Source organism: Miniopterus natalensis, chromosome 20 (genome assembly GCF_054644295.1).
Source record: "Miniopterus natalensis isolate mMinNat1 chromosome 20, mMinNat1.hap1, whole genome shotgun sequence".
In the NCBI taxonomy this organism is placed as follows: domain Eukaryota; kingdom Metazoa; phylum Chordata; class Mammalia; order Chiroptera; family Miniopteridae; genus Miniopterus; species Miniopterus natalensis.
In genome coordinates, this window is record NC_142100.1 from 15,260,323 (window position 1) to 15,284,753 (window position 24,431).

The 24,431-nt window shown below is 47.6% G+C and overlaps 2 protein-coding genes across 5 annotated transcripts in view; one reads left to right on the forward strand and one right to left on the reverse strand.

The window, feature by feature from the left end:
* The first annotated feature begins 3,274 nt into the window (after positions 1-3,274).
* PIK3IP1 (phosphoinositide-3-kinase interacting protein 1) lies at positions 3,275-13,875 on the forward strand. The gene is made up of 6 exons (XM_016198552.2): positions 3,275-3,464; positions 4,321-4,437; positions 4,518-4,637; positions 5,542-5,748; positions 5,848-5,926; positions 12,180-13,875. The coding sequence occupies exons 1-6, from the start codon at positions 3,380-3,382 to the stop codon at positions 12,382-12,384; spliced, it is 813 nt and encodes a 270-aa protein (XP_016054038.1). The 5' UTR covers positions 3,275-3,379; the 3' UTR covers positions 12,385-13,875.
* A 1,183-nt stretch (positions 13,876-15,058) lies between these two features.
* LIMK2 (LIM domain kinase 2) overlaps positions 15,059-24,431 on the reverse strand; it is a 53,798-nt gene continuing 44,425 nt past the window's right edge. For all 4 annotated transcript variants that reach the window (XM_016198548.2, XM_016198546.2, XM_016198550.2 and 1 more), the window contains 5 exons: positions 23,023-23,088; positions 21,270-21,444; positions 20,441-20,496; positions 19,232-19,389; positions 15,059-16,768 (listed from right to left, as the gene is read on the reverse strand). In XM_016198548.2, coding sequence (XP_016054034.1) covers positions 16,624-16,768; positions 19,232-19,389; positions 20,441-20,496; positions 21,270-21,444; positions 23,023-23,088 — 600 coding nt within the window. In that variant the 3' untranslated portion in view covers positions 15,059-16,623. The remainder of the gene's footprint in view (positions 16,769-19,231; positions 19,390-20,440; positions 20,497-21,269; positions 21,445-23,022; positions 23,089-24,431) is intronic.

Here is a 24,431-nt window from a genome sequence, read left to right on the forward strand (position 1 = left end):
CTACTCTCTGTAGGTTTATTAGACTTTTTTCCTTTCATAGTACTCTGCTTTTCCCCCCTTTATTTCAAACATTTATTAAACACTTAACTATGTACCAAAATAGAAATAACCCAATCACTGAAGGTCATATTCTCAAAGAAACGACCTTAGGTTTAGATATTTTGACTGTACTATTATTTCCTTAACAAGCTTCATAAAATCATCCCCTGCTCAGTTTGCAATTATACACTGAAATACCTTTCAGCAAAATCTCAGTGGCTACTTGTACAGCATATGATATGAAGAGATTTTTACCAACACCTTGTCCTTCTCCTGTGGACAAAAAGGACTTAAGCCTTTTAATAGCTTTGTAGCTTCCTTATTAGATCTTCCACTAACACACGTTATCAAAATGAACCACCATCCTTCTTGGGAAATGCTCTGGAGGCTATTTCCTTGGTTAAAAATTGGGCTTTATCTCTCTGGATTAGTAACTGATTTAATATGAAACCAATAGTCAAACATCCCTGAAAAATTCAGTAAAATGAGTATTATATTTCAGAGCATTGTCTTGAGGGATAGAAACAGTCCAAAATCAGCATGCAAGTAATTCTGTATTATGTTATTGTTGTAGCAATATTTCCAGAAGAAATATGAAGTTTGGGGTAACTACAGGCTTAAAACATGGCCATACTGTACTAATATATGACGCAAAGTTCAAATCTGGATCATGAGAAAAAGACCAAAACATCATCAATGATTATGACAGCCACATCTCTAACCTAAATCTGATTTCCCTGAGGAAGTAAGGTACTGAACTTGTTATAATAGAATATGCCTATGAAGGACTGAGTAACAAGCCCATCATTTCTCCCCAAAATCAAATCATACTGATAAATGTATTAGTTACAGGAGAGAAAAAGCAGAGATAACTAAGCTGAAAAAAATCCTCTTTGGCCTCTCATCTATCTTTTCTAGGCAATGCTGTTCCTGATAAGATACATGGCAAAAAATATGGTTTTGCTACATATCAAAGTTTGTAAGTTAGGGAAGATAGCAGTTTCTTAAATAGAAAAATTAAATGATAATAGCAACAGGTAAAGAAGCTTTGGGCTTCTGATAATGAAATACTGGGACCCTGCCCGCCTGGGCGCAGCTCAGCAGTTGAGCATTGACCTAGGATCCAGGAGATCGGGGTTTGATTCCCGGTCAGGGCACATGCCTGGGTTGCAGGCTAGGCAGCCAATCAGTGACTCTCTCATCATTGATGTTTCTATCTCTCTCTCTCCTCCTCCTTTCCTCTCTCTGAAATCAATAAAGATACGTTTAAAAAAAAAAAAAAAGAAAGAAATACTGGGACCCCAACATGGACATGGTAAATAATCTGAAAATGGTACAAGTGCTGGCCTGTGTACAACCTATCTTTAACATAATGAGAGAGAAAAGTTGCATAATCCAGAAGTAGCCCCTCAGAGTTTAAGGTTGAACATTTTGTCAGACATTAATTGAGCACTCACTGCATACAAAGGCAATACATTAGGTGATGAGGGATCAATTCAAAAGAACATCCTGCTACTCTAAAATTAAAAACTGCATCGTCATTTTCTCAAGCCTATATATTTTAGGTAATGAAACAAAATTCACATCATATATTTCTTGCAGCGGTTAAGGAGTATTTAGCATCTGCAAGGAAAACTGTGCAAAGAAACCCCTTCCCCTCAGCCTTTGTCTGTAGAAATGTCCTACTGGTTTCCTGAAAATAGTGTAAGATTTCTTTAACAAGTGAAATATCACACCGTTACTCTCTCCCTTACTATGTTTCACTTTTTTCCCCCACAACATTTAAGACCACCTGACATTTATATATTTATTATTTGTCTTTCCCAACTAGAGTATCAGTTCCATGAGGGCAGAGATTTCAAATATTTTGTTCGAAGATATATTCTCAGCATCTAGAATTAAATCTAGCATGTAGTAGGCTCTCAAAAAATTTGTAAACTTAATAAAAGTGTTAAGAAAAAGACCTCTGAATATTGTTAGAATTGTTAAATTCTAAAATTTTGGCCCGTCCATGTATACATGTGTGAGAGAGAGTAAACTGACTCTGTGGTGCGATTGCCAGTATGGACCAACTCAGGAGTCAGAGGACTGGGAACTTGTTTGAGGAGATAAATAAGAGTGATTGCAAAAACAAAGCAACATATCTTATTAAAAGGACTGAAAGAATCAAACACTGTTAGCAAACTTATCTTGAGTAAACTAAATTTATCTCTGGCCTTTCTGTGTTTGCTATATGACTGGTGTGAATTCAAATACACTTCAGATTAGTTGGATAGATATTAGTTTTCTTCCTTGATAAAACTTTCAAAACTTATTTAGTCAAGTTTTTTTTTCTCCTCCCTAAATTACTGCCAGCAAGATGTAAGCCCTCAGATGGAAACAGTCTCCCATTTCTATTTTCAGAGTTGTCTGAGTCACAAGGCCAGTCACTCTGCTCTATCTTTCAGTTTACTGAGGCTGCCTAAGAACGTGAGCTGTCAGCCAAAGAGGAAGAGGACCCTTCTGCCTAACTCATATGGATGTGTTGTTTAATGATGGATATAAATCACTGCAAATGATTTCATACAGGGTAGGGGGAAGAAAGCAAACATTTAACTTCCTCTCTATGAATTCAGGGCTGGTAGAAAGCACAGACTATTAAGTATAGCTGCGCAAATGCTCCAATATTTGCATAACATGTGTTTTCAACTAAAGAGACCCCTTCTGTATTCCTACTATACATGACACCCCAAAATCCAAATATAAGCAAAGGAATGTGACTGATCTGAGCCTGGCAAAGATACACTGTTAAAAAGAAAAAAAAGTCAGTGTTCATATGTAACCCACATAGGCCTTTTTTCTTTTTCAAGAAGGGGTATAGTCACTTCCACCTGAATAGTTATTTGTGCCCCCCTCTGTGGTCTTGAGTCACTCTTGGTTGTAGCTAGCATGTCCTAAGTTGTTCTGCCTTAGTGACTATAATTCCAGATCTCCCTCCAATGATGCCTCTCGACAGAATTACTCTTTCTGTACTCACACAAATGGAAAGAGGAGATGAAAAGCCCTGAAGATGCAGGCGGTGCAGATCTCAAACTGATCCACTGCTAAGTATAAACTGAATTTCTCTGCCTCTCTTCACTTGGCTGAGTTCCTCTCTTTGGTCAGTAGCCTGCATGGTATTAGGACCCAGGGGGAGCCTTTCAGTTGAAAACACCTCCCGGCAGCAAGCTAGCTCAGAAGCTCCCAGTTCTAGAGAGGCTGTTTACCAAAAAAGAATAACAAGGGCAGGTCTCACTGCAGGGCTGAGATCTGGAGGCACAACTGCCACCGAAAGGACCCCGGTCGGTCAATCACCTGCAAGATGAAGGTGTTGAGGATGCTGTTGGCCTGGCTGCAAACATTCCTCATCAGCAACATGCTTCTAGCAGAAGCCTATGAATCTGAAGGTAAGATTACAATCTTTCTGCAGCAACTTAATGAAGCAGAGAGGGTAAAGCTCCCTGTTTCCCAAGCATGCCCAGGCTACACATGAAGATGACAGGAATGGAAGCTTTTAGCCGGTTTCTGTTGTCCTATGAAAGCTTTCTTTTCTTTTTTTCCTCTCTCCTTCTTTTCCTTGTCGGGGGCTTGCAGCTCCATCTTTGCCATTAAGAACAAAGGCAAGCAGCCACTTTCCTTTTACTTGCCTGCGGCTCATGAGTGGATGGAACTTGGGGATTCATCTCCCCTACTCCCTAAGTCCTGTTCTTTTCAGAGGCATTACGTAGATGGTGTGGCCAGAGCACAGCGCTCCTTCCCCAGCCTCTTCCTAGGGCTCTGCTGCTGAGGGGAGTGGGAGTCTGGAGTTACATCCAGGCAGCGTATGAGGCAGGTTCCCTCCGTTTGGGACTCTCTTTTGCCTGAATCAAGGCTTCTGTAGCATTCTCTCAGGAGGGAGTGTTCCCTATGGAAGTTGTGGCCGCATCTGCGGAGAAGGGAACACCAGAATTTATGTAACATGGAATTACAACACAGGGATGAGTTTCAGCCCGGGCTGCCCATCGAACCAAAACACCCAGGTTTTCCCCGCACCCTCCTCCCCCGGGACCACAAATTCCAGAACAGCAACTCTTGGCAATGGAGTGATTTCCGGCTTTAAAAAAGAAAAAGAAAAAGAAAAAAAAAAAGAGCTTAGGTCCAGGCACCGACGGTGTTTTCCCCGTGAGTCAGGAAGCCCAGCAGGGTCCAGGGTCTCTCAGCCCAGGAGACCTGGGATCCCATGCTTGCCAACCAGTGTCTGGGGAACTCCTCTCATCCTCACAGGCTGCTTCTGGGACAACGGCCACCTGTACCGGGCGGACCAGCCCTCCCCAGCGCCGGGCCTCAGCTGCCTCAACTGGCTGGATGCGCAGAGCAGCCTGGCCTCTGCCCCGGAGTCGGGTGAGTGTCCGCCCCGGGCGGCGGGCGGGCGGCGGCGGCAGTCCCGGCCCCGGCCCATGGCGCCTCCTCTCCTCTCCCAGGCGCCGGCAACCACAGCTACTGCCGCAACCCGGACCGGGACCCGCGCGGGCCCTGGTGCTACGTCCGCGGCCAGACCGGCGCTCCCGAGAAGCGGCCTTGCGAGAACCTGCGCTGCCCAGGTACCCACCCGGGACCCCCGCGCCTAGGACTGTCCGAGAGGGGCCGTTACAGCCGCCGCGCACGTGCGGCCGCACGGCGCCGGCCGGCCCTGCCCGTCCCCGTGCCATCCGATTGGCCAGGACTGTCTCCAGGCCGCGGGGCCCAAAGCCCATTGGCCGCCGCCGCAGCTCGGAATGAGCTGGTCCTCGGCGAGCGCCTTGTAAACAACCCGGGGAGGCGAGGCCCGGCTCCTGGGCCGCGAGCTCCGCAGCCGGAAGCCTCAGGGACCCGCGACCGGGTCCGACTCTTAGCGATCCCTTCAGCGTTTACTGAACGTTTGTGGGGGATCCCCTGTGTGTTATCCTCTGCTCACAGCCCCTACCCTCCCACCCCCCAGGAAGAAGCCGTTTGGGGGGATCTGAGCCTCAGAGAAGTTAAGCGACTTCCTGAGGCAATGGCAGAGTCCAGACTTGAATCCAAGTTTCTTAGATTCCAGAGCGCAGGCTTGTTACTCCTGAGGCAGTAAGACACTTCTCTAGGATTAAGTGGACTGTGTACAAATGTAACTTGGGGATTGGCACAAGGCGTGGGCTCACTAAATGGGAGCTGCCCGGAGGCGTGATGGTGGATGCCTAGAGAAGATGGCGGCTGAGCTGCGTGTTGGAAGATTAGCGAGGGTTTGAACAGATGAAGACGTGGGAGGCAGGAGAGGCCCTTTCTTAGGACCTTCCCCTCACATTTGCCTTGTCCCAGCTCTGGTGCAGCCCTCGCAGGCCTTGCCCACGGTGGAGGGTTTGATTTCAGGGTGTACGGGTCATTCTAAAGGCGGATTCTCCTCACCTCCCCCAACGCTAAGGACAGGTTCAGCTGTGGAATTCACTCAGACCACTCTCTGATGAGAGTTGTTTTGCACTTTGCCTCCAGAGACTATTTCCCAGGACCTGCTAACCTCCAGAACAGAAACCGAAACCGTGGAGGTGCCTGAAGTGCCAAGTGGAGAAGAGGTGCAGTTGTTCGCTCCCGCCAATGCCCTGCCCGGCCAAAGCGGGGCGGCGGCTGTGCGGCCAGTGGTTGGAATCAGCCAGCGGGTTCGGACGAACTCCAAGGAGAAAAAGGACCCGGGAGTCATGGGTATGACTGCTCTACCCCTGTCCTTATGGGATTCATGAAGAAATATTTGCTGGTTGTCAGGGGTATGGCTAATGGGGCCTTGTGTCCTGTCCTCGGCAGGCTATGTGCTGGGCATTATCATGACGGGGATCATCATTACCATTGGGATCGGCATCATCGTGGTATATACCTACAAGAGGTCAGTAACTTCTCTTCTGGGCGCCCTCAGAGGAGGGGTGAAGGGTACATAAAGTCAAATCAGATTCCTTTGTAACGTTCTTACCCAGAAATAAAGTGAGGTGTTGAAAAGGGAAACCAGCTCAAGGTGTAGAAACTTGGTTTCTAGTCTTTACCAGGTGACCTTGGGCAAACCCCCTTTCTTTTGATGCCTTTACTCCTCACCCCAAAACCTTGTGAGGTAGGAGTTCTTATTCTCCATTTTAGAGATGAGGAAACCTGTGTCAGAGAGGTGAAGTCACTCACCCAAGGTCACACTGCCTGGGAGTGGCAGAACATGGATTCAAACCCAGCTTTTTTTTTTTTACACCAAATTCCCCAATGTCTAATCCAGTGTGTCTGGTGTGGAAGTGAGGGGCACTGCAGAAATCAGGCTGGACACTTGTTGCAGGGACCCCAAGATGGAACTTTTTCTGGGAGTTGCGAAATTCTGCTACTAGAAGAGATCCCCACCCACTACTTTTGACATTGGGGCTTGAATTTCCTGAGCCATAAGCATCTCCTCTAGGACAGGAGGAAAAAACTGAGTTGGAGCTCAGAGAACCTGTTTACTGCTCCTCACCACATATCAGAAAGCCAAAGAGGCTACCTGGGAAACTCAGGGACATGGCCTGTTGCTGGGACAGCAGTAGGAAGAATGCTGATTTTGAGAGGGCCCCTAAGCTACCATATAGGAAAGGCTATCAAAGTCAGTGACAGGTGCATGGTAATAAGCCAGAGTTGCATTCATTTTTACAGGACTGGCTGACTTTGGGAAAATTATTTGCCATTCTTGGGCAAAATTAGGGCACTTGACTTCCAGCACTGAGTGTAATATTTCTCTCCATGGTCTGAAAAGTCTTTCTGTAAGGGAAGTGAAATGGTGGCCTACATTTCGCAGTTGTGAGGGCCATGTCTGAGCCCAGAGCCCCAGTGGATCTCCCAGGATTAAGTAAATCTCAGGTGTCCTTAGAGGTGAAATAGTCAACCTCCTCGTTCTACAGATGAAAAGGGGAAGTATTTGGTAATAATAACAACAAAAACAATAATAGCAGCAGTAGGGAACAGTTACCATATGCCAGACATTGCTTCAAGCAGTTTGCACACTTTAACTCAATTCTCATAATTCCTTTTATGAGGCAAATGCTGTTATTATCCCCAGTTTACAGATCAGGAAGCTGAGGCAAGAGAGGATATGTACCTTGCCTGAGCTCACATGCCTAGCATTTGGTGAGGCCAAGTCTTAGCCCTGCCACTAACTAGCTATCTGTGTGACTGGGTTTTTATTTCCTGCTCCAGAGCATTGCTGTTGCTAAGACATGTGAACATGTGACTGCTTAGCTCAGTGATCATAAACAATAGCTGTTTTTCTTTTCTGTAAAATGTGGGTACTATACCAATGCCCTCCAAGCCAAGCCCTCTTCTTTCTGTGGTTTTCTGTGATTCAGGAAGCAGAGGTACAGAGAGGGGAAGTATTGACATGCGTGAGGAGGTCTCCTGAGTCCCGGTCCAAGGTGGTTGCACCCAGTGGGGTGGTTGATGTGGAAGGGACACCTGCTTGTTCATTTCAGAGAGTTAGATGAAATGATGTGGTGGCCCTGGCCTATAATTCAAAGTCAGAACTAAACCATGTTGGCCGAATTTAGCCCTCCTTCCTCACTCCTCCAATCTTGTGAGTTTCCAGGCTTGCAGGTACTTGAACTGGCTAAACATTCTTTTTTTTTCTTTCTTTTAAAAAATATGTCCTTATTGATTTCAGAGAGAGGAAGGGAGAAGGAGAGAGAGAGAGAAACATCAATGATGAGTGAGTCATTGATCAGCTGCCTCCTGCACACCCCCGACTGGGGATTGAGCCCGCAACCCAGGCCGGTGCCCCTGACCGGGAATCAAACTGTGATCTCCTGGATCCTAGGTCATGCTCAACCACTGAGCCACGCCCAGCTGGGCTGGCTAAACATTCTTAATTTTGAGCTTAGCTCTCAGAATTTACCTTCCTGTCAACTCAGGGCAAGGTGCCACATTTCCTGTCGCTAAGCACCAGACCACCCTTTTCTTCAGTACTCTGAGTTCAGTACAGACTGTACAACAGGAAGCCTCATGTGTGCTAAGGCAAGCTCCTCCCAGACTGCCCTGGAAAGAGCTGTTGAGTGTAGATTCTGCTACTCTGCACCTCAGTTTCTTGACTGTGAAATGGGGATATATCCCTCCTTCACACACACCATTCCTTACCCACCCCTCAAGATTATCATAAGTATTAAATGTAAATAGAACACCAGTGAGGTTAAACAATTACAGTAGCGGCCAGCATTTATTGCATGCTTTCTTAATAAGTAAGGCTATTCTGAATGTTCTTCCCTGATGATCTTGCCAAAGCCTCATGACCACATTAGAAGGATCATTTTTACATGGTTTTACAGTGAGGAGCTGAGACCCAGAGGAGTTAAGTGCAATGTCCAAGCTACACAGCTAATAAGGTGTGTCTAAGGATTATCAGTATCTCCCAAAAGTCCAGAGAGGCCGAGTAGCTTCATGCAAATTTGCTCTGAATTGCAAAGAACAATAGGAAAAATAGAAGCTTTCAAAATAAAATAGCTGGGTTTTCAATCAAAAGAACCAGGCTCTAGTTCTGGAACTGCTACCAATTCTGGGTGTGACACTGGGCAAGTCATTTATCTTCTCTGGATTTTTCAGTTTCCACATCTGTAAAACAGTGTAGGGGCAGGAGGTTAGCTATGATGATTTTCCCCAGTCTAATATTTCCTAAAAAGACAATATCATCTGCTGGTGGCTGCAGGCACTACTGGGTTGAAATCCCAGTTCTGCCATTTGCTTGAATAAATGATTTAGCCTCTCTGCATCTGCCTTTCCATCTCTGAAACAGAAATCCTAATAGATACCACATAGGTTTCCTGTGAGGATGAAATGACACAGTGTAGTTTGGGCGTACAGTTGGTGTTAATAACTTAGCTGCCTCGAGGAACTTTTCCTGAGCAACAGGGTGGCACAGCACAGCTTCTGACTGGGAAAATAGTGGTGGCTTAGAGTTATGGAATAATTTGAAGAAACCGGTGTTGCCTGAAGGTCTGCAGTGCCTCCACCCACCCACCTGTCTCTTCCCCAAAGAGGATGTTAAAACAGAAGCTTCATCCACATCTGCTCTCTCTGGGCAGCCCAGCTCCCGAACCTAGCCCTGGAGCAGTAAGGGATAGAATTACTGCAAGCCTTGAACTCTGCCGAAAGGCCATGAGGCTCATGGGATGGAGCTTTCCCCTGGCTCGGAAGGGCAGGGCAGGCAGGCACCAGGATTTCTCTCGGGAAGAAGGGTAGAGGTGTGGATGGGTGAGGGCTTAGTCTGGTGGGTCTTTGTCCTGGTTGTCTAGGCCGCGAGGTTCAGACCGCCAGTCTACAGTTCCTTGTTCCTGCCCTAAGCTCTGTGTCTGTGCTAGCTCAGGAGGGAGTGCTTATTTTCTGATTTAAAAAAAGGCAAGGGAAAAATTGTAAGTCAACACCACTTCACCTCCTTAGGAGAGGAGCTAAGTCAGTGAATAAGCCTTTTGTTCTTTCTTGGTAGCTAGACAACGGCCTGGCTGTCCACCCCTACCCCTCACCCCCAAAAGAAAGCAGTGATAATGGACTGAGCTGCCTGATGGTCAATGTAGCAGGCCTAGTGGCCTTTCTCAGATCTTGAAAGGAGGTGGGGGCAGCCACTGCATCTCCAGGATTCATAGGCACCGTTAACAGGAGGCACTTGGGGTTGGCCATGTTTTGAGGCTTCTAAATGGATAAGACTGTAATCCGGATGAATCCCAGCACCTGTTTCCTTTACCCTTCCTTGGCTGTTCTTCCAGCCCTGCTCTTCTCCATTAACACAAATTAATTTTTATTACCCCCTAAAGACTTGTGTATGATGCAGCCTGACCATTATCAACAGCTCAGCTGGCAGCCAGATGTTTGGTAGAGAAGGTAGTTGAGGAAAACAGTCCCAGTTTCCTCATCTATAAAATGTGGATATTATCTTGCAAAGTTGGTATGGAAATTAAGGATGGTAAATAAAGTTTGTGGCATACAGTAGGTGTATAAGTAGTTCTGCTCATCCTGCATGATGGGAAGGCCATTTTCTGGCACGTTAGTAGGTACTCAGGAAGTACTCTCTTCCTCCAGACCCTTATATTTTGAAATTCAGGCCTAGGCAAAAGAAACTTGCATACTACATTTCTGTAAATTGCTTTTTGGTCTTCTGCCGGCTTGGGGGCTCCCTTAATAAAATTAAACCCAGACCTTTCAAGTTCCTTCTTACATGGATGAAACTGGCCTTTTGTTTTATTATGGAGGTAGATGTTTCCTTTTATGTGATAGCAGCTGTAACCGTTGAGCAGTGCTCAAGGGCAAAGTGAATCTTCAGCTTCGATTGGGGATGCATTTGGTCCAGACAACCCTATCCCCATGTTCTTCCATTTCACCTCTGGGTGCTTTGGGAGTTATTCTGCTGCTGGAGCTGATGGTGTCCTGTACAGAGGCCAATGAGAAGGATGGGGCAAGAGCCTCAGGCTTGCACATTCAGAAACTCAGTGACTCAGGGAGATGAGCTCACAGATTTGCCTTCTGTGACCTTACAGTGAGAACTAGGGAATCAGAGCACATATCATGTAAGGGATCTTACAGAATGTTAGGGGCCTTGGGGGAACCCAAGTCCATCTCCTTGTTTTATAGATGATGAAATTAAATCCCCAGGGAGGAGGGGAGTTGCTGAGGTCACATAAACAATACTTGCCTTGGCTGGTCAGTGGGAGAATTTCCTTGGGAAACCAGAATAAGACAGCATTACTTGGTGAGTTAAGTCAGATACAGGGCAAATCATAATAACCTTCTCTGACTTTGATAGCAGTTCCAGTATTTTCAAATTGCTTTCACATTCATGATCTTATTTTGAAGCAGATAAAATCTCTATTTCATAGATGAGGGAACGAAGGCTCAGTGAGTCTGTTTTGCCAAGTGTCACACAGCTGAGGCTGAGCTGGTACTAGAACATTAGTAAAAAGAACTGGTAGATTTAAAGACAGTTCTGAGGCACCTGTACAAACTCCTCCCCTTCCAGCCTGTTATTTTCTCAATATTCTTCTCCAGTCTCTGGAAACTTGTGTCATTGCATCTTACATCATGAAGGATGTGTAATCCATCAGATCTCAGCCATCTCCCCCAGGAGGTCTGAAGCAGGCCCGTATTGTTTCACTTAGTCATCCATCAGCTGTCAGTTGCAGGGCCTCTTTGTGGGGAAGAAGGGCTCATTCCAGAAAGATTTCCTCCGACAGCTGAGCCCATGTGTCTAGTTGTTGGCTTCCGAGGATGCTGACCTGAGTCCTGGGTACTGATTTTATTGTGCAGTGTCCTAGGCACTTGCCAAACCCTTTGGCCTGCATCAGTGGGAAGGGCCCTACACATGCAGCCAGAACATTGGATTTGAGTCCCTGCCCCACCATTTATTTGGGGTGACTCTGAGTATTAAGAGTCCAACAGACTTTGGTTTGAGCCCACCATGTGGTTGGAGAGTTCCTTAACTTCTCTGGGCTATTTCCTCATCTATAAAATGAATGCTAAGACCTAATTCTTAGGATTCAGCTGAGAATGAAGTGAAATGATAATGTACATAAAGTCCTTAGCATGGAGTAAATGGGGCAACACCGTGGCCTGATTGGGTCACTAAGCACTATGAGAATTCAAAGGCATGTAAAAACTAAGGGGTCTGATGGTTATTGTCTCATTATTTCCCACTTACCTAAGCAGCCCTCAGGGTCCTTTTTGCCTTTTGCATGGGTTGGGGACAGTCCCTATTTCCAGCTGGGGCTCAAACCTTGTGGGACTTTAGGATAAGACAACTGTCTTGGGACAGGATGGGCAGGTCAGTTTTCTGGACTTTATGGGGTCTCTTGGAGTCCTGGGCTGAAAGAATAAAACTATATCTTGCTTTAAGAGCCTTGTTCCTCTACATTCTTTGTTCAGCTCCACTGCAGCTCTGTGAGGTTCATATTACGATTACCCCCCTTTAACGGATGAGGAAAGAGACCAGGGGTATAGGAGTTTCTTGTTAAGGCAGTCTGGCAGAATAGAAATCTAGTACCTCAGCCACTGATTTGCGGTTACTGTAGCTACCTCCTGCCTGTCTGGGCCTCAGAGGTACCATGTAATGAGCAAAGCCATGAAGGAGGGACAGCCTGAACACTTCCCTCTTTTCTTGCCAGGGGGAAGAAACTGAAAGAGCAGCATGACCAGAAAATGTGTGAGAGGGAGATGCAGCGAATCACCCTGCCCTTGTCTGCTTTCACCAACCCCACCTGTGAGATGGTGGATGAGAAGACAGTTGTGGTCCACACCAATCAGACTCCAGTTGACCTTCAGGAGGGCAGTGCCCCCCTTATGGCCCAGGCAGGCACTCCTGGGGCCTGAGCCCCCGCAGTGGGCAGGAGCCCATGCTGACACTGGTGCAGGATGGCCTACTCTCCTACAGTTGGGAGGATCTGCATTTTGTTGTGGTTAAAACCCTCCCCCTTCTTTTTTTTCCTTTTGTTTTTGGTGAATCCTAAGACAGAAGCAGGTGGCACTGTTGACTGAGGGCGAAACCAGGTAGGGTCCTACCAGTGCTCTCTCCCCAGCCCTTGGAACAGGGTTTTGCCCATGGATGGAAACAGTGGCAGCCCCACAGCAGTGCTGCTGACAAGGGCTTCCAATATTGCCTGTGCTCCAGAACTGAATCAGGGATGGACAGGGAGCTCCCCCAGGCTCCTCTGTGCTTTATTATCTAAGTATCCGCCTTTCCATTTGTTCTCTGTGGGCTTGAGTGGCACATACTGTTACTCATAGTTCAGGTCAAGCAGGTCAAGTGGCAGCATTAAAAAAGTATATTTAGTTTAAAAAACATTTGGGATGGACTCCCTACTGACCTCTGAGAACCGGAAATGAGTTTGTACAAGAGTCAAAACTGTAGGTGGAGAATGGGATCTAGGCTGGGGCTTACCAGGTGTGCCCCAGCTTGCTGGCAGTGATGTGCCTTGATAGTAGTGGGCCTGAGCCCAGGGACTCTTCTTGTTTGGAAAGGAAAGGAAGGGAAGAATCGCATTGAACATTCCACTTAGGAAGAGAGTAGAGAAGGATCCGCAAATGCCTTAGGCCACAGGACCTGAGGTGGACCTGGGGTGCCCCAGTCAGTCTCTCCAAGGTGGACAGTGACCTCTTCATTTTGTGGGGTTAAGACAACTGCTAGCTAACCTATGGGAATTATACTGTGGGGCCTTGTGAGCTGCTTCTGAGAGGTTAACCTGTAAACTAAGCTCAGAGGCAAGGTAATAAAGTGCTTCAGGGCTTGCCCCTTTAGTGGCCTGAGTTTGGAGATGGCTCTGTGGCCTATAGGCCAGCACCTTCCAGTGTGGGCAATGGAGCTAACCTGTGAAACAGTCATAAAACCATTGGAAGGGACCTTAGGGTTCCTCAAGTCTTTTGGACACACAGGCCCAGAGGCGAAAAGTGACACCCAGGGTCAGAGAGAAAGTTACTGGCATGGCCAAGAGGAGAGTACATTTCCCCATAGCACTGTGCTGCACTGTGCCAGCGGCTCAGCAGGGCCTCCAAGACCTGATGTCACACTTGAAGGCCTTAGCAATGCTCCCTATCCACAGAGCTTCCTTCCCCTGCCCCATGTGGAGAAGGGGGTTAGCGGGGCCCATTCTCTTTAGCAGGCTGTACCTGGGGGTGGTTTTCTGAGGGGACCTAGGCCTAGGATCTTGGTGTTAGTGATGCTAAAGAGAATATTAATGGTTTCTACTTTTCTATAAAAGCGTTTCTCTGTGTACATGTTTTATATACCTCATTCTGATACCTGTGTATAAAGTACAGGAAATTGCTCTGCATTTGACTTACATAAATAAATTTTTTAAAAAAGGACTGCACATTACCAAGTTTTTGTTGGGAAGCTTTTGGTTACTTTGTCAACACCTACATGGCCCTGGCCCTGTCACTGGGAGGTGGCAACAGACGAATAGTTGGTAACTGCAGTCACCACCAGGAATCTTTCAGGTTGAAGCTACAGGAAAGATGGGTGTGCAGGCATCTCAGTGGGCGATTGATTGGTCACTGCAAATCCTCTCCCCCTCAGCATTCTTTCCGAGGTGGAGGTAGTTAGAATGATCATCCAGGCAACCCTTGGCTGGGGCTGGAAACAGGTTAAGTGGGTGGTGGTGCTGTAGTAGCCAAAGGAGGGATGGATGTGCAGAGAGGGATGAGTCCTTGGGCTACCAGGAACAGCTCTGGGCTGAGGAAGGTCCCTGCGGGGTGTGGGGTGTGGGAGGTGACACCTAGGGCTCCAGAAGCAGCTACTAATGGAAGTGTTTGTTGGGCTTTCAGCAATAGGTTCTAAGCCTCTAGGAACACCCAGGGTGATCTCTGCCCATGCCCAGACACTTCTCTATAGTTCTGTCAGCAAGGGGTACACTAGAGCATCAGTTTTTCCAGGGTCCAGATTCTACCCTTAAGTTGGGACTCCTCAAGCTTTGGGAGAAATCACCTTGGAGTATATAGATTTATACTGTGCCCAGGATACAACTAGCATCATCCTGCCCAATGCTCACCCCTCCACAATATCCCCCATGTGCAGAAGCAAGAACTGGGTCTTTTGCTCTCAAGCACTTAGAGAGAAACACAAGGGGTGGGAATGACTTGCAGTCATTTTTTCCCCTTATGAAGGTGACAACAGCCATGCGGAGAGGACTCTAGGATATCCAGGCTTTAGGAGTATATGTATATTACAAGGTGGGAGTGTAGGGCCCCAAAGGAATGACTCAGCTGATAGGTGGGAGTCAGACCTGCTTTAAGGACTGGGCTGCCTCAGGTGGGATGTGCATGTTCTCTGGAGCAGGTTGGTGTCTACATAAGGAGACGGGATTAGAATTAGGAAGCATGAGAACTTGCTGTGGGGAATTACGTGACCTGGACCTGAAAGTGGCCAGTAGCATTCCTATAGAAGAGAGCAGGGGAGGCCCTGTACTGCCTGGTAGACAGGCCAGCAGACCCTCCATGTGTATGTCCCTGATCCAGGCCCCAGGTCACTTTTTACTCTTAGTATCATCAGTTATGTTAACTGCTTAATTTATTTGGTCTGCTCAATAGCCCAACTTGGGCCCCCCACTCCCACGCTTGCTGAGGACAGCTGAGGCACAACCAGCCACACGATGCTGACCTTGCTGCTGCTGGGAGCCCAGGGCTCAACCCCACAAGCTTGCACACTCCACACATAAGTATGGTCTATATAACATAGCCAGAGATGACATCTAATCCCACAACTCATCAGGTCTATGAACGGTATTTCACATATCACCCAACAGACAGAACAAGACAGTATTAACAGCAACCATTCTCCTGAATCACTCCCACCCACCTCCTCCCTCCCACCCCCAATACAACCACCACACATCGCAGTAATATCCCAAACCCATTCCCAATTTGTTAAATATGGTGCAAACTCACAGACACTTAGGAGGAGGCAAATCTATTTCTGCTGAGTCCCCAGAGCTCTGGAAGCCAAGGTAGAGGCTGCCCCTGGGGTTTTTTAGCACCCTTGGCTGTGGCTCAGAGGGCTGCAGCCAGGAGCTAGTGAGGTGGGCTAGCCAACAGGGGAAGTCAAAGCCAGATGCCCAGCTCAGGGAGCTGTCTCCCCCAGCATCTAAGCTCTGGGACTCTGCTACCACCTCTTCCCATCCAAGTTGGTGCCTGGACCAGGCACGGTGAAGGGTGGGCAGTGGCTGCTGCAAGGCCAAGAAATTGCTGAGATCCCCACTCCTCTAGCCTCGTACATTAGGCCTATGACAAGCCACATTATCCTCCAGAATCCATCCAGCTCTAGGCAAAATGTCTCAGGCTTCTGACTGAGGGGCCCACCAGGGTATGAGTAACAGCAGCCAGGATATGTGCTTTCTAAAGGGCAGGGCCTCTTTCTTCCCAGCCCCGAGCCTCTTCCTGCACTGTGGGTGACTTATTGCAGTCAGAAAGGATGCCAACCCAGAAGTTCTCAGACAGTTTCTAAGCAGTACAGTTTGAGAACACAAGGTGGAAACTCCCCTTCACACTGATGTGGCCTGGGAGGTGAACCGAAACCAGCCCTTCCCCTGACTCCTGGCCACCACAAACTAAGAGACTCTTCAAAAACTATTTCTGTGACCCCCATCCAGAGGAGGGTGGGGGATGGAGTGAAAGGAGAGTAGCACCACTGTCATTTCACATCCTTGGATTGCAGCCTGGCCACCAGTCTTTCTCTCATCCACACTACCGCATGAAGGCCTCCTGTCCCCAGCTGGACCAGAGACTTCAGAGCCCAGGGGTAGGTTCACCCTGGAATTCTGCTCAGTGGGTCCAGATCATGTTGATTAGTGTAAGCAAGAGCCCGGAATCCAAGGGAGTTCCCGAGTGGTCATGAGTAACAGATTCCTCCTGGCCCAGGGACTAGGCTTCTTGTTTGTGTTCTTCACAGTTTTCAGGCAAGTGTTGGATTTACAGATAGTAACCAGTCCCCAAAACTTGTGGAGATGCATTACCCTGGTGCTGGGGAGGTAGTGGGGATGGCTTGTTCTGCTTCTAAACAAGCTGCCAATCCACAGGAAGCTGGGATGGCCCTGCCCACAGCAGGGGGCTGGGCCAGGGCTAGGGGGGCGAGTCTCGGGTCAGGCCGTACTCCATGCTCACAGTGTGGTCCAGTTCCTCCAGCTCTGCAGGCAGTGGGATGCCCAGCTCCCCAAGGTACAGGGAGAGGGCCTCAAACGAATCCTCCAGTTTTGAGAATGCCGGTCTAGAAAGAAAAGGGGTGAGTTGCAGGGAGGTGAAACATGGGTAGGGCCATGGGGTGGTATGGAAGGTACCCAGGCCTGTGGCTTAACCACTACCTGCTTGTATGGCACTGGGCAAGCCCCTTAACCTTATGCCTCTGTGGGAAATAGGATTGCTGTAAAGATTAGAGATAACTGGCTCTAGGGGATAGCTTAGAAACAGAAAGTCCAGGAGAAAAAAGCTCCTCCCATGTCTTGGAGAAAATGCAATCAACAAAAGTGGGATTGGACTAAGTGCCTTATTTTGATTTTAGAGAGAGGGGCAGGGAGAGAGGAGAGAGAAAGAGAGAGAGAAACATCGATTTGTTGTTCCACTTATTTATACATTCATTGGTTGACTACTGTATGTGCCCTAACTGGGGATGGAACCTACAACCTTGGCGTATCGGGATGACTCTCTAACCAACTGTGTTACCTAGCCAGAGCCTCAGTGCCTTTAAAAAAATTAATTTTAAGTTGTTTTGTGTGTGTGTATTTTTTTTTTGTTTTTTTAATATCCTTATTGATTTCAGAGAGAGGAAGGGAGAGGGAGAGAGATAGAAACATCAGTGATGAGAGTCATTGATTGGCTGACTCCTGCACACCCCTCCACTGGGGATTGAGCCTGCAACATGGGCATGTGCCCTGACGGGGAATCGAACCTCGATCTCCTGGATCATAGCTCGATGCTCAACTGCTGAGCCAGGCCTGAGTGCCTTTTTAAAGATCCTTTCCAGTCCTCAGACTGTTTCCACATCAGTGGATCTGCCTGAGAAGGGGCATTTCATAGATTCAGCAACTCTTCCCAAGGAGAAAGTAAACACTGGGCTCCTAGTGCTGTGGAAATAGCTTAGGTGCCCTGGAATCCTAAGACATCTCAGGCTTACGCCTACGCCTCCTCTGTGTTTTTACTTAAAACATTCTGTCACCTTCTCAGCCTACTCTAATCACCATATTTAAAATTACAACTTGTATACCAAACAATCGTCTTTCCTCAGCTTGACATTTTGTTAATAGCATTAGTCACTTTCTGAGATTTAATGTAGTTTCTCTTTCCTTGCTTCAATTGGAGTTCCAGGAAGGGAAGCACATTTGTTTGTTCACTGATGCATCCCAAGTGCTTAGGACAGTATCTAGCACATGGTAGGCGCTCAGTAAATATTTTTGAATGAATTAAAGGCAGATATTTAGAATGACTGAGAAGGGGTATTAACAAACAAATATTGTGTGGCTTCACGTTTTTTCCTCATGCTCTTACTCTGGTGTTACTGAAAGACTGTAGTCCTTTGGCCCATGAAGGAATAAGACACAGAGCCTCCAGCCAATCTCAACTCTACCGTGACCTCTTTTAAAATCATTGGAAATCATTTAAAAATTAAGATTATATGCCAACTGGTTACCTTGGGGAGATGGAGTCGAGGAGTGAGGAGAGTGTTGAGTGGCACATTAATTAGGAGATTATATAGATGTATAATTCTCATGCTAGGTACTTTGGTAGTGTTTGAATTTGTCTTTTGAAAGAAACGTGATTTCTAATAGCAAGAAAAAAGCACAAAGATTCTAGTTTTTTAATGTACAAACTTGAAATGACCCAGGGTAACTTTGGTAATAATGACAGCTATAACCTGAGAAAATTAAGGTAATTTTTAAAAGATTTCTTTAAAGGACGAAATTAGCTAAAAATATGAAGATGCTCACCATAGTAATACCTATTGTAAAGAGAAACTGGAAAAACCTGAACATCTACATTATGTATATTAAAATATGTTCACCCGGCAGGGTGTGGCTCAGCGACTGAGCGTCGACCTAGGATCCAGGAGATCGGGGTTCGATTCCTGGTCAGGGCACATGCCGGGTTGCGGGCTAGGCAGCCGATCAATGACTCTCTCATTATTGATGTTTCTATCTCTCTCTCTCCCCCTCCTTTCCTCTCTCTGAAATCAATAAAGATATATTAAAATAAATAAATAAATAAAAATAAAATATGTTCAGAGAGTCTCTTAATAGAATTTCATATATTTAACAAAAATAATAAACAGGAAGACTGGGTAGTAACAAGGAAAATGCAGGGCAAAATAGAAAACTTTTCTCTGTTTGAGATAATAAATCTATTTTAAAAATGTGTGTTTGTGTGGACATGCACAGGGGAATATGGAGACATGACACACTTATGCTGTTAGAATGGTATAGGTTTGGATGAGTTCTGTTAAAATTTCTTTTAATGGCCATGTTTCTGTTATACCCAGGTCACTTGCTACTATGCTCTCACCCCCCTCCAACCCCTCACTTGGCATGTCAGAGTTGTCAGGTGCCTTTAGTAGCTGACAGGGGTGGTTGAGCTCAAGGTTTCTGCCACCCCTGTGCCTGAGAAGGGCCTGGGGACAGCCAAAAGCAGGGGCAAGCATCCCAGGACTTTATGAGCTGGGGAAAAGGGGCAAGATACCAACCTGCTCTCAGGCTCCAGTTTGCAGCAGATGGTGGCCAGGGGGAAGAAGGCTGGGGGGCAGTCTGTAGGGACAAACTTCTCCCAGAAAAGCTTCACATTGAGGCCATAGTCCAGTGTTCGGGGCAGGCAATCAGGATCTGCATACACCTGCCCGATGATCTGCAGGTGGGAAGATGGCTGGTCAAAAACGGACTATGGAGGGTGTGGCCATATAGTAGGGGAGAGGGATGCTGGTTCATGGGCAGGAAGGATGGGCAGAAGAGGAAGATGAAAACCGAGGTTAAAGAGCTGCACCCCCCCTCACCCCTGCAACCTTGCATCTCAAAATCCTGCTAATCCAGATTTGTCTTTTGACTGAGAATCTGATTACTGAGGAGGGTTCAGAATAGGTCTTACTGCAGCAGAAGCACAATGCTCCAAACCTGGAGGGTCAGCTTCCACACATCTTGCCCTGCCCTGCAGTGTCCCCCTGTGTCTGTGTCCCCTGTCAGAGTTCAGGCTCTATAGTGAGGTGCTGGGTATGATTCATGTGTGAAATCCTTTGGTGCCAGCCTAGTGCTTTATACACAGTAGATGCTCAATTGATCTCTATTAAAGAAAACAATTTTTAAAAGAACCTTTCTTCCTTATTCCAGTCGTCCATTGTCTCTCCTCTACCACTCACTACTTTGTAGGAATTACAGAAACCTCTGAATGTATGTGTTTAACTGACTGTTTCAAGATATACTGAGCTAAGAGCCTAAGGGCAGAAATGTTTCCAAGACTCACTCTGTACTCCACGGTGCCTAGCACTGTGCTAGACGGGCTGGTACTTCCTGGAGTGGCTTCTTCCACTTCCAGGCTGAGGGCAGGGACACCTCTAGGGCCTGGGGAAGGGGAAAGGGTTGCTAAACAGGCAGCCGCATGAACAATCCCCTGCCTTTCCTAGTGGAGTTCCAAGTCTCACCTGCCCCTTACTGACCATGTGACTAAGAGCAAGTCACTTTTCCTTTCTGAGACTATTTTCTCACCTGAAAAAATCCCGCTCCATCCATCTCATGGGACCAATGAGACGCGGCTGTGGCAACAGATGTGTACTAAACTGGACAACCCTACACTCATGTTGATTTTATGGTGAGTTATACTCATCTTCAGGAGGAGCCTCAGTTCTGAGGCAGGGCAGAGCTGCTAGGCCTGCTGCCTCGGGCCTTGCCTATGTGTGGGAGCTCACCTCGCAGAGAACAATCCCAAAAGAGAAGACATCCACCGTCTCATCGTAGCTCTTTCCTTGGGGAGCACAGGAAGGAAAGCAGGTTGTTAGGTTTGGTCCCTTACCTGCTCTGCACTGAGTCTAGGGCCAAGCCAGGCCACAGCCAAGAACTAGGACTAGAATAGGATCTGTGGGGATGCCCCAAAGGCTTCCCAGGACAGGTACCATCTGAAAATCACCTTTCCTCAGCCCTGGGTGAGCTGCCTTGGAAAGTTCTCATAAAACAACACTGCCCATGATGAAACTGCATGGGACAGTGAAAGAGAACTGGACCAGGGTTTGTCTGGATTTTGCCATTAGCCAGCTGTGTGCTCCTGGGCAAAACACTGAACTTCTCTGGGCCTCAGATTCCAAAAAGGGTTGTATCAGACCATTCGCTTCTGAGGCCTCACAACCCTGTGGGTTTCAAGAATCCCTGCCAGCATCTCTGGCTGGTTTGAGCATTATCCACAAGAGGGCACCAAACTTCAGTTCTCAGCACCGAGAGAAGGAACGGCTAAAAGCTCAGGCAGTAATTGGCCTGAGCTCTCACCTACCCTTGGGGCATAAAAGCCACAATCAGACCTCATCCCTAAGCCTCGGATGGGACACTGACTAGTAGGCCTGAATTCATGGAGGAAGGAGTTTATGAGGCCCAGTCTGGCAAGAGATAAAAATAATGCAGCCTTCAGCTCTGAGTACTTGGCCTTACACTTCACAGGCATCCCCTGGAGCTCCCAGGGCTCTGCTGCAAGATGTGCACCCCAACTCCCCTCTGGAGGCATGTCCCCTCAGGGCATCAGGCACTTACCGTTCAGCATCTCAGGGGCCATCCAGTAGGGGTTTCCCACCACTGTATAGCGCTTCTTACGGTCATTTTTGCGCAGGGTACGTTTCTTGCTGGTGGCCTTCTCCACTGGGGGCTTTTTCCTCTCCTCTACTATGAGCCGTGACAGCCCAAAGTCTGCCACCACCACAGTCTTGTCCTGGGAGGATAAGGACCAGATCAGGACTTGGTAGGGACATTTCTAAGAGTAGTCATTGAGAAGGGAAGAGATACGTAGCAAAGGAGAGAGAGTAACAGCTGAATTTCTCTGACAGACAAGGCTCAGCATTTGTTTTCTAACAGTTTGGTATCTCCCCACAGCAGATTCCCCAGACCTGAGGGGGAAAGCCACTGGAGCCTGGAGGAGTAAGGCTCTGAGAACTAAAGAGTGGAACTCAGGGACAGGACGGAGGATTTCTTTTGTTTTGTTTGTCCCCCATCCTGCCTCATTCCCCAAAATATTTTTTAAAAATGTTTTATTGCCCGGCTGGGTGTGGCTCAGCGCTTGAGCATCGACCTAGGATCCAGGAAATCGGGGTTCGATTCCCGGTCAGGGCACATGCCCAGGTTGTGGGCTAGGCAGTCGATCAATGACTCTCTCATCATTGATGTTTCTGTCTCTCTCTCTCCCCCTCCTTTCCTCTCTCTGAAATCAATAAAGATATGTTTTAAAAAAAAAAAAAAAGTTTTACTGATTTTAGAGAGGGAAAGAAAGAGAGAGAGAGAGAGAGAGAAACATTGATTGTTTCTCCTGCACGCCCCCTACTGGGGATCAAGCCCACAACCTGGGCATGTGCCCTGACTGGGAATCGAACTGGTGACCTTTTGGTACATGGGATGATGCTCAACTAACTGAGCCACACCAGTCAGGGCTTCCCCAAAAGATTTAAGGCCATGGCTAGAATCAGGATAAGACAGAAAAGACAAGATGGAGGCAGTCAGTCGGGACTTGGGAGAGATAAGCTCTTCAAATAGCTATGGGGGCTCTGGTCAGTGTGGCTCAGTTGGTTAGAGTGTTGTCCCCTGCACCAAAGGGTCAAGAGTTTGATTCCAGATCAGGGCACATACTCAGGATTCAGGTTCGATCCCCGGTCAGGGCACATACAGGAGGTAGAGGATCAGTGTTTCTCCCTCACATGGATGTTTCTCTCTCTCCCTCTCCCTTCCTATCTCTCTAGAATCAATGAAAAACATGTCCTTGGATAAGGATTTAAAAAAAGGAAAAATAGCTACGGGGCAGTCATGTGGAAAAGGGATTAAGACTGTTTGGTATGGGTCCAGAAGGTGAAGCCAGGGCAAGTTAGTGGACACCCAGGAAACCAGATAGCAAGTCAACAGGAGGAATAACATTGTAACAACCAGCGCTGACCCACCAGTGGCAAGAATGCAGGCCCCAATCCAGTCAATGTAAATATACTAGCTCTGTGGCCTCAGGTGCCAGAGCTATAAAATGGGGTCCACTGTGAGCTGCTTTATAGGACAATCATGGGGCAAAATCAGGAAAGTGAAAGGGCTCTACATACAGAAACCCTTCTAACCAAAGGATTTCAAAGCCGGAGGTGGGACTGTATCTGCAAGTATGTGAAAGCTCAGACAGAGGACATTGGAGGCAGCAGGAAGGGCAAGATAGGAGCCCTGGGCGATATCTCTGGTCTAAAGCAAGAAGGGACAGTCAGTCCCTTGTGACAAGGAAGCCTGAAGGGCTAGCCCTGGGGAAGCCCAGAGCTATGGTACATACCAGCTTGATGAGGCAGTTGTGTGAGTTCAGATCCCGGTGGATGATGCACATAGAGTGCAAATAGGCCTGGAACAGAAGTACGAGCTGAGGCCAATGGCCAGTAAATCAACCACACACTGACTCTGGATTTGGGCCATAGATCTAGCTCTTCTTCCAAGCCAACCCCACCGAGCTTCAGAGCCCAACCTGGACTCCAGAGCCCTGATTCCCCTGCTATCACTCCCTTGTCCCAACACTAACAGAAAGCAAAGGCTGCCTGGGCTTCCTCTCTCCCTACTGCCATCTTCTGCCCATCTTTTGTTCACCGACCCCAACCCAGTGGGTGCTCTAAGTCCTCACTGCTATCTCCTAAGGTCTCCAACTTTACTGGGCCCTGGCTCTTGCATATCCTCACACCCTCTACCCATTTCCTTAGATTCAGGGCATCTGAAGTGAGGCCTGGATGTGTTGCCCCTGACCCCCTCATACCAATCTCTGGCTTCAGCTACCCCTGAATCCTCCCTGCCTGTGATAGGGGAATAAGTGAACTCCTGGACCAGCTGGCTCTGTATTCCTTACAGTCCCCTTCCCTGAGACTCGGCATCCTCCTTGTTCTCTGCCTATACTTCAACCTCTTTTTCTTCCTACCCAAATGTTTCCAAACAGGTCTGTTTGCTATTTCCCCAATCCAGGTCTCCATCTCTGGCTCTTACTACTCTCTGAAGCCACTTCCTTTTCCTTCCCTTTTCTTTTCTAGCAAATGTTGAAGGATCCAATTCCCCACCCCCCAGCCCCCTACAATACTGCTTCCACCCCCTAGGCTCCCGGAGCTGCTCACACTTGGAGTTCTTCCTGAATTGTTGTAGCTTGTGACCTGCCCATCCCCTCCTCAAACGTTGCCCACGCCTCGCCCCCGAGACTCCTGTGTGCCTGCTTTTTCCTTCCAGCCTCCTCAATGTCAGCCCTTCTCAAAGCCTTCTTCTCTTCATGTGCTGACCCCCGCAAATCACACAGCAGCCTCAGCAGGAACTTATCCTAGCTCTTCCCAAACCTGTCTCCCAACCATTACTGCCACCCCTCAAATGTCTGGTAAATGACACCAACATTCTTTAGATACCTCAAGCCACCCCAACTCCTCCCTCCACCTGTTCCCTCACTGCCAGCCCATCTCTCTATTCTGACTGCCCCCAGCCATATCCTAATTCAGAAACCTGGAATGTTTCATTAGCCCCTCACACCCAGGTCTCCCTGCCCCGAGTTCTCCTGGTTCTACCCCAACCAGACTCCTCTGCAAAAAAGCACAGCTCTGGCAACAAAACTTGCTTGCTTAAAAATCTTTTACACCTGTCTTTTTGGCTTCCTAAATAAAGTCCGACTCTTTAGTTTAAGATGCAGTGACCTTAATGTAGCCCCAGACTAATATTCTCTCT